Source organism: Puntigrus tetrazona, chromosome 12 (genome assembly GCF_018831695.1).
Source record: "Puntigrus tetrazona isolate hp1 chromosome 12, ASM1883169v1, whole genome shotgun sequence".
NCBI classification, from domain to species: Eukaryota; Metazoa; Chordata; class Actinopteri; order Cypriniformes; family Cyprinidae; genus Puntigrus; species Puntigrus tetrazona.
The window spans coordinates 9,738,574-9,748,229 of record NC_056710.1 but is presented as its reverse complement, the minus strand read 5'-3'; the positions used below and the strand labels follow the sequence as shown (position 1 = coordinate 9,748,229).

Below are 9,656 nucleotides of genomic sequence, written 5' to 3'. Positions count from 1 at the left end.
ATATATAGTGTTCTGTTGTTTTTGTCTTTAAGTGCCATGAAGGGTGATTTAATAAAACAACCCAGAAACATCCCATTGACACCTGATTTAAGTAAAACTGTGTGTCTTCTAACAGCAAAATTATCCTTAGGTGTCTGTGACCACATCAACAATAGCTCTGACTGCACTGGACAACCTGGCCTTAACATTTCAGTTAAGATTTATAGTTGCCTAACGCCTAAGAGTGTCACACTGAGTTGGATGATGTCTCATCCCTATGAAAACAATCAGTTTAGAATAACATGTCTAGTGTTCGACTACACCTGCTGTGCAGCAGTAACCAGACAGACTCCAGACGATGCCTTTACAATTATGTACAGTATATGGAAAATAATGTTTTTTGAAACTTAAACCACATAAACACATTGCATTACACCAAATACATGAAATAATGTTTTTTTTTAGCAAAATTATATGACCCCTTTAAGACTAATGTGGTCATGATTTGACTATTTTGTTTAACTAGACGTTAACTAAATATCTTTTGTTTCAGGGGTGAAAGCTGTGTTCTCCGGTCACTACCACAGAAATGCAGGGGGCTGCTATGATGGGTTGGATATGGTGGTTAGCTCCGCTGTTGGTTGTCAGCTGGGAGATGACACTCATGGTGTGCGAGTGGTGGTAGTTACTGAAGATGACATCATCCATCGCTACCATAGTCTGGACCAATTAACCGAAAGAGGAATGGACGAAGACCTGAAGAAATTGTTGGTTTGAGTCCACCTGCTGATCACTAATCATGGGGTTGTATCTTCATCTTCAGCATTCATTATAGAACCTGAGCCATTGTTTATACATTTAGAGCTATCAGGTACGGAACAAAAAGAGCTCAGAAGAGTTCACAATACATTAGTAAGCATTAAAAATTGGATCCAGTGGCTCTTTTGATCTTTGATACTCACATCATCTGTCTCCATACTTTAATCATGCAAATACGTCGGAGAATTTCTTAAACACTGAAGTTAAATCACCTCATCATACTAATGGAGTGAGGAGATGCTAGGGTACAATGGTAGTTTAATAGTGCTGAACATTTTGGATGACAGTTTGATGAGTTCACTTCTTGCTCCTCTCTGCTCATTACTCTGAGAGGAGGAAAGAGGCAATCTCCATGGTAACTATTGAAAGACGTGGCTGCGGTGACCGGGACATCGAGTCACTTGTTCTGTGGGTGGATCACCAAAAACATAATTGCTGACCTCACCTCACACTTAGAAGCTCTGAAAACAGCCGGGTGTGACTGAACGAATTTGCCGGCGTGCACGCAGCAAGAAAGACATCTTAAAATGACCAAGATCTTGTCTGAATCTGTGACCTCGTAGCTTTCTCACTAGTGTCATACATGCTAAAATTAAACGGGATATTTTCCAGTTTTCTCTGAATCTTTCCATGTAACATTTCTGTGTAATTTCTAATGCTACGATCATTCAGAGGGGTTCAGAAAAAACATAAATTATGTAATTGGCATTCGGCTTGAGTGTAAAGTTGAACTGAAAATGAACATGATTATCAGAATGTTGCAGCATTTGATTTAATGGTGGTCTGCAGGAACATCTGAATGACTTAATGTCCTGCACAATAGAGTTCACACATTGCAGATTTACAATAACACTTAACAGGAAGGTCCTATTTGTTAACTAACATGAAGTAGCAGTGGGCAATACAATTTTGTGACGTTTATTAACGTTTATTAATGTTAAAAAATACATGTTCAGCTTTTGATTAAAATAGATATTAGTAAATGTTGAATTTAACATTAATCAAGACTGATAAATGCTGTAGAAGTATTGGTCATTGTGATTTCTTAACTAATGTGGTTAATAATGTTAACAAATTAAATACTGGAGATTGTTACCAAATTTACTTCTTTAAATAATGACTTAAGAATCAATGATAAATGCAGAATTCGAAACATTTTTTATACGTTTCATCTTTATTTAATTTTTTTCAAAATCTTATAACTGTGATTATTTCAAGATTTAATGGAATACATTATTTTTAGAATTATATGCAGTACATATTTTATATTATACTTCAAATGACAGCAAAATTAATAGAACAAAAATGTCATTCCTTGCCTGTATTTTCATGAATTAGCTTTTTATTTGAAGATCTTTGGGTTATAAATTCAGGGCTCCTGACTGCCAATACAATTGATACAAATATGACAAAAAAATACATTTGCAGGAATCATTTCAAATGCAGTTACCACTGTCAAGAGTTAGAACTTTGAGTGTTGTTATTCAGAAAAGAAAGATTCATAGTTGGAACTTTGAGTCTTAAGAGCGGTTACTGAACTGCGAGACATTTTTGGATAATGTTTAATGTAAGTGAACCATATGCAGAAAGATGTGCAGAATTGTATTTGTATTTATATTTAACTACTTTCAAGATAACTAAAGTGACAGCATCAAATGGTAAAAAAGCAGAAAAGAAGTCACTAAACGAATCAGCGACAGAAGAAAAAAAATCCTTCATTACACAAAACAGTCTTTCCCGTTGCTAGCAGCTCACTGCACAGATCTGACTCAGTGAACCTAGACATAAAATGTCCCCTGTCATGTTACCTTATTTTCTCTCCAGCTTCTTCCTCTTGTATATTGAAAGCATCTTCCTGTGCTTTTTGTTCTGATCTCAGGCCTGAGGACAAGTAATCAGCATGTCACTCTAAGATAGCATGCGGTACTCCAGGATGTACAACATAATACGATTTGTCCAGGTCAGTGACTGCACCGTAGTAATGGCCTCTGTTCTTACATTGATAATTTGGATATGTCACAGCAAGTCAGCTGTAAAGAGATACACAGGTTTCTATTATTTTTTCAGGTTTCTTACAGAAATAGGCCATTGGTCCATTTGTAAAGCACAGTTTTTCTTGCCTGTCCTGGTTGATTCTCACATGGACAGGCAGCATAGCATTGTAGATGAATTCAGTCTTGGAACAGGAGGACATTTGACATTTAGCAGGTTGGTTTTCTTCACACAGCAGAATGAACTCCTACACTGAGTAAATCACAGGGCATCAACAGCCTGACATATAAACCACCAATAATAACCACCTGCCGAACAGCCAAAACTGGCTTTATCTTAGCTGCTATATTGAAGAGTAAACTTATTCCACAGTTAATTCCGGTCTGCCGGACCAATCAGAAAAGTAGGAAAAAATAAATTAAATATGAAATGATTCAATCTGTGACGGGGCATTTTTCTGCAGGTTACATCTACACGGCATTAGGTGTTCAGCTAATTCATTCTAAACATCGATTCGTGAGTGTTTTTTGAGCGAATCACTGATCAATTCACTCACAGATTCATTTAAAAATGTTGATTCATTTACAGTCTCAGAAAAAAAGGTGTCACGGTCACAATACTCTAAGTTGCAAAAGCGAAAAGGTACATCTTTGTACCCTATTTACTGCTAAATTGTACATATTAGTAGCTTTTAAAAGGATACCGACCGAGTAACATATTTGAAACTTTTTCTTTTTAATGGTATGTTGTTTAAATGAGTGATATGAGTGAGTCATTGAATAATTCACTTAACTGTTTCATTGAAAAACGCTGCTTCATTCAGGAACGAAACACCATTAACAGTTTTTCAGATGCTTTATTTGTGTGTCTTGATAGCAAAAGTAGACAATTATTTCTGATCTAAGACACGTCAGACAATATTAAATTATTGCTAGTAAAGGGGCCAAATACAAACACGAACAAATCTGCAAATGTCAGAGTTTACGAAAAGGTGTCTTAAAACTAGATAAAGGCCACCTGTGAGCATTCCCACATCTAAATCAAAATAAATAAGTAAAGGGTCCTAAAGTTTCTGAAGCGAGAACTTTCCACAAGCCAACACTTGAGGTTGTCAGTCAACCCTCACACAGACTTTGACAGATTGCTGTACAGTCTGCCCATCTGCGCAAGCTATTTTAGTGGAGTTGGACTGTAAGTCGTTTTCAGTATGCAGCGAGGTGGAGGGCACATTAGCAAAGAGACGGAGACACACAACATCATTAAGATGCCTCATTGGCATTGCAGAATGACTTGGCCTATAAATACCTGTCTAAATAAGACTAGAAAACCCTATTCGTTTTAGACAGATTGAGATTTTACTTCCAATAAATGTGCTTCTCATACATAATGCCATGGATCGTGTGACCTCCTATAAGACCTTGTCTTGTTTATACCTCTTTTGATTCTTTAATTAGAATTTCAACTCCTTTCTTAGCGTAGACATGACTTATTCTCGCAGAAGGTTTCTATATACTACATTGTATGTGAACATTAATCCCTTTTTTACTGGTTCTTTTAAAATCCAGTAAGAATACTAATGCGGATAATCTTCCACCACATTTTCTCACACCGGGCAGCCTTGATTTTCATCCTCTGCTTCAATTAGATTATTACACACGATATTAATATTTGGATTAAAGGGAATTGCAAAATGGGGCTAATATTTTTAAAAGCACCTTTAGACTTATCAGCCACACTGCAGTTCGGTTTCAACAGTGAGAGCTCCGTTTTTAAATTCATTCAACTGTCTGATCAAATGGAGCAGCTGTAGTAATTTCGTAAAATATCAAATGTGCCTCGACTTTCAGCCGCAAAGTATTTTCTGTTATTATTTGTTCTGTTGAAATGCATTTTCTGGTGACTCACAGCAGTGCATTTTAAATGCGAGACAGCAGTGAAGTCGCAACTGTGATTTTCCCAAAACACTCTGTATTACTGAAAGATCATTTATCATGTAACTAGCCCGTTTATTTTGTATCCTTGAAGCATTAAAATCCCACATGAACGTTCCCTCAGTGGTTTTTTAAGTTTACTTCATCAGGCTTACTCTTTTCTCGCTGTAACCTCATTTGGAGTTTGCAAACCAAATATCCTGCAGTGTTAGTCAAGTACCTTGGTGACTTTAATCCAATTTGTGGTAGGCTCTGCTTTAAAGGTGCTGTATCCTTTCAACTAACTCACAGTCTCTCCAAAACCCCACTGTTCCGATATGTAACCGCACACCTCAACGCTTAAAGTGAATGTTCACCCAAAAATGAGCGCCTTATGTTTATCAGAAAAAAGAAAGTCACTTGCGATGACATTAAATAAAGGCCTTTATCCCTTAAAATGATAATACTATTCAAAAATTATAGTTACCATACGATTTACTTATCTTCAAGCCATCCTAGGTGTATATGAGCTTGTTCTTTCAGAGTTTTAAGCTTTATAATGGCAGTGAATAACTGTTGAAAATCAATAGTCCAATAGTCCAATAAAGTGCATAAATCCATCATAAAAAAACTCCACATGGCTCCTGGGGGTTAAAAAGGCCTCCTGTAGTGAATCGATGCATTTGTGTAAGAAAAACAACCCATATTTAAACCTACAAACCATAATCTCTTGCTTGTGCTAACTGCCGTGCAAGCATTCAAAAAGGTTTCAATGAACGATAAGGCCTTTAAAATGTCTAAAATAAAACTTGCTGTAAAGCTTGTTGTACACAATTATACATTCTATTGTCGGTTAATTTATACTTTTCTGAAACATGTTAAAGGCCTTTTAGTTTCATTCTAAAAATGTTCTCCTTTAGGTCTATATGCATATTTCAAAACCATGTTAAAATGAGTCTGAAATATGATACATCAGGCTTTTGAGCTATGTTTTTTGTACATCTCACAATCTAGGTGGTATTGCATTACATTACGTTTGCCTAAAAGCTACAGACATTTATTGTAAAACCAATCCTCCTAAATATCATCGTATTACCGTATTGTTTAGAGATACAGAGCGACAAACGATATTTAAATACATTTGGAATGCGTTGTCTGCTATAATAGTTCATAGATTTATATTACAAGGTAATCAGTTTTGGTCTTGGATATATAAATATCCGCAATTGTACCAAAGTGTATACTTTCGCGCCCTTTGGTCCTCCGAATAAAACTGAGGTGTTTTTCCTTCTCGGGTATGAGCTTCGTATTTTCCTCATATCATACTATAGCCCAAAAAAACTTCACAGGGTTAAAGAAGCAGAGCAGGAGCCATTTACGGTGAGTTGAGTATTTGGACTTGTTTTTAATGAGTCATTGACATAACGCTGTTTAAGCGGCGCACCTCCTGTCACCCTTTGAAAAGACTGCTAAAATCCAGCTGCTCTCTGAGCCGGCGCCTTTTCCTGCCTCCATTAATCTCATATGCTTCTTGACATGCCCAGTCACTGCGATGCTCCACTACTGCTCGGGACGAGTGCTTGTTTGCTTCTTCTAGATCTCCTCCTAACCTCATCCGTCCTGACATTGTGTTGTCTGAAAAAGGGCTCGTATTAAACTTTGAACCAGGCGGAATAAAAGGTTCATCCTGCTTTCTTTTACTTCCACCATTAGGACTTCCTCTCCTCAAGTGCTTAGTCAGTGACCTCAAAAAACAAAACAAAAGCTCTCTGAACAGCAGGTCTCTCTGTTTTTATTTTTATTTTTTTCTCTCTCTCTCTCTCTTTCTCTCTTTTAGCCACTACATACAACGAATGAACAAGTGGTGCTTTTTCATGTTATTCGAGGTAACTTACACTTAATTTCAAACAAGAAACTGGAGCATTTGATGAGTTAAGGGTTTCCCGAGATACACTCTGTGCGTGTTTTTACCCTTTCTATTCATTTTTAGCAAATAAGCAAAATAAATAATGAAAGCATCAGAGCGACAGAAGAATGCACTTAAGATTTTTGAACATAACCTTGAGAGATGCAGACCCAGAATCCACTATTTCACTATATCCTGACAATATATTGCACTATAGACTGCCTATATTGAAAGCTGAAGTGCTGTAAGATCTTTACATTTAAAGAGTGGATAATGTACTGCGCATAGAGGCTGTTTGGGTTTAAACAGCAGTGTCTTATAGCACTTTGTCATCGCATTCATAAATGTGTCCTAGAGGCATGAAATCCTGGAAATAACTGTAGCTGTTGGATATTGAGTTTCCAGCTAATTCATCTGTTTGCATAGATTTTGCGTATTTGCTACAGAATATTTTCGTGTAATTATGTTAATGGCAATATGAAAATGTTTTCCCTCTATTTTCTCTAAACGCAAAAAAAAAAAAAGAGAAAAAGATTATGCATAAAAACATCCTCGTACATGTTGTATTCTTCATAATAGCTCTTTCAATCCATTTCCTATTTATTTTTAAGCATGCCCCACTTAAACTGTGATAAACACTACTTCGGCAGCACTCCACACAGAAGTGCTCTACTGCTCTCTCAAGGACACTAAGCAGCAATGCACACACTCTGTGTCTTCTGCACAGCATGGGAAAGAACAGGATCGTGGTACATGTTGAACGTACAGTTTTAGGACACATTAGTATGTGTAAATATGAGTGTGTTGCTGTGTGCGGTATAGTACGCAAACTGAACTGTGCTAAAATATTATGCTGTTTACTGGATACATTTTTAGCCTGTAGCGAGAAATACAATACACAGCCTACTAAATACAAACATGTGGAGATTTGTTGGAAAGAGGCATATTTAAAGGAAACGCAATACGTAAATTAAAGGTGATATTAAGGTTGGTGTCGTAATTTTCTCTTAATGTTTTCCTTTTCATATCTTTATAATGATTTAATAATTTCCAAGTCACAATTTTGACTACATTCTACATTTTATCATTTCAATTCGTTCGTGACAGACATACACCAAGGAGGCACTGATTTTTCTTATGATGCGAAAATAGGCTTCCACGGTTAAGTTATGCTAAAAATATTCAGTGCATTTTTTATATTAAAAAACGGAAGCCATAAGCATCTGGAGTTTCATTTCATACACATTCATGCACGGTTAGGAGTGCGTCTCTTGTGAAGTTGTTTGTGTTTTTTGTGGGAGTTCTACCCCCAGTACAGCAGGTGGCGCCGGCGTAACCGAACGTTAGAAACCCCGCGGCGTCACGTGACACGATAACGCCTTTTTGAAACACGAAGGCGAGCGAAACTTGCGTAATGTAAAAGAATATGATATAGCTCAAAAGTATAGCTTTTTGTTCGGTTCTGCGATTACGTGTGTGCTACCGGCAAGTATAGATATTAAATGGAAGCGCTGTACTTTAGTTCGTCCTGATAAAAAAAGCGGTAAAACTGCAAGACCGTTCATGTCATCCAGCAAAGCAGCTTCGGTCGCTCGTGAAGATGGCGAGCCCGCTGCTGGAGTACGAGACGGAGATGTTTCTGAGTTTGTTCAGCTCGGACGGCTTGCTGGTCACAGCCGAGGGGCTCGGGGTCGACCGTATTCTCTTACACTTCATGAGAGTCTATTCGGAGGAGGGCAGTCTGGTGCTCCTGTTAAACACGACCACTCCTGAACAGGTGGGTCAGCCTCGTTTAGCCCGCAATCTTTAAGAGAGGACGTGGCTAATCAAACAGTGACAGCAGTGATGTGTCTCACGAAATTTTACCTTCAGCCAATTCTTGTGTATGTTGTACATGCGAGCTGCGAAGAAATAGAATTGATTGTAAACCTGAATTGCAGGGCTATAGAAGTTAAAGCTCGTAGAACAAAGCAAGTACATGCCTGCAAAGCCTGATATATAAAATAAAAAAGTGATCATGTTGGTAATTTAATCTTTTGACATTTAGTCTTTACATGGATGATTCAATAATAATGATGAATTTGTGTGCCCGTTGAAGGAGTATTTTACAGAGCAGCTCCGCGCTGAAGGAGTAAGCCATCTTCCCCAGACTGTGACCAGCGATGTGCATAATAATGAAAGATATAACGTGTACACTAAAGGAGGAGTTCTCTTTGTGACCAGCCGCATCCTAGTGGTGGACTTCCTCACCGACCGAATTCCTGCTAACCTCATAACAGGTCAGGAGAAGGCTTTTGGAAAACGGCTGTGCAGATAATGAGTTGCCGGACTACGTTGTCTTTCTGTGTATTTTCACAGGAATCCTGGTGTATCGTGCGCATAAGATCATTGAGTCTTGTCAGGAGGCTTTCATTCTGAGACTTTATCGGCAGAAAAACAAGACCGGGTTCATCAAGGCCTTTACGGACAAGGCCACGTCCTTCTCTTCTGGCTTCTGTAAAGTCGAGCGTGTCATGAGAAACCTGTTTGTGAAGAAGCTCTTTCTTTGGCCAAGGTATGACATTTTATTTTTTTGTTTTACTCCAAGTGGGTGAATGTTGTTTATAAATCGGGTGTTTTTTCAACGCTTTATCTGCTAGATTTCAAGCATCAGTGAACACAACGCTGGACAAACACAAGCCGGATGTGGTGGAGCTCCATGTGTCTCTGACTCCAGCGATGAGAGCCATTCAGAGCTCTATCCTGGACATCATGAACGCCTGCTTGAAAGAGCTGAAGCGCTACAATCCCACTCTGGAAGCAGAAGACCTCTCTCTGGAGAACAGCCTGGGCACTTCCTTTGAAAAAGTGAGAAAAGGCTTTTCATAGTGCTTATGATAATGCTGTACATGAGGGGGAAAATCACTATAGCACACACACACACACACACAAAATAACAACAAACATAATAACACAGAATTTCATATTTGGCAGTTAGATTTAGATCTTAAATTAACTTTGGTTATTACTAACATATTGGCTGTTTATAAGCGTATATATTTATATATATA

The 9,656-nt window shown here is 37.9% G+C and overlaps 3 protein-coding genes across 4 annotated transcripts in view; all 3 read left to right on the top strand.

The window, feature by feature from the left end:
- The window catches only part of LOC122355272 (serine/threonine-protein phosphatase CPPED1), a 12,656-nt gene extending 7,818 nt beyond the window's left edge, over nucleotides 1–4,838 (top strand). For both annotated transcript variants that reach the window (XM_043253367.1, XM_043253366.1), the window contains one exon: nucleotides 533–4,838. In XM_043253367.1, the coding sequence (XP_043109302.1) occupies nucleotides 533–756 (224 nt within the window). In that variant the 3' untranslated portion in view covers nucleotides 757–4,838. The remainder of the gene's footprint in view (nucleotides 1–532) is intronic.
- Nucleotides 1–9,656, top strand: part of thrab (thyroid hormone receptor alpha b) — a 628,197-nt gene that overhangs the window by 191,620 nt on the left and 426,921 nt on the right. The window lies entirely within an intron of this gene.
- The window catches only part of LOC122355289 (DNA repair endonuclease XPF-like), a 5,992-nt gene continuing 4,037 nt past the window's right edge, over nucleotides 7,702–9,656 (top strand). The window contains exons 1-4 of the mRNA XM_043253392.1: nucleotides 7,702–8,383; nucleotides 8,705–8,885; nucleotides 8,965–9,160; nucleotides 9,246–9,453. Coding sequence (XP_043109327.1) covers nucleotides 8,207–8,383; nucleotides 8,705–8,885; nucleotides 8,965–9,160; nucleotides 9,246–9,453 — 762 coding nt within the window. The 5' untranslated portion in view covers nucleotides 7,702–8,206. The remainder of the gene's footprint in view (nucleotides 8,384–8,704; nucleotides 8,886–8,964; nucleotides 9,161–9,245; nucleotides 9,454–9,656) is intronic.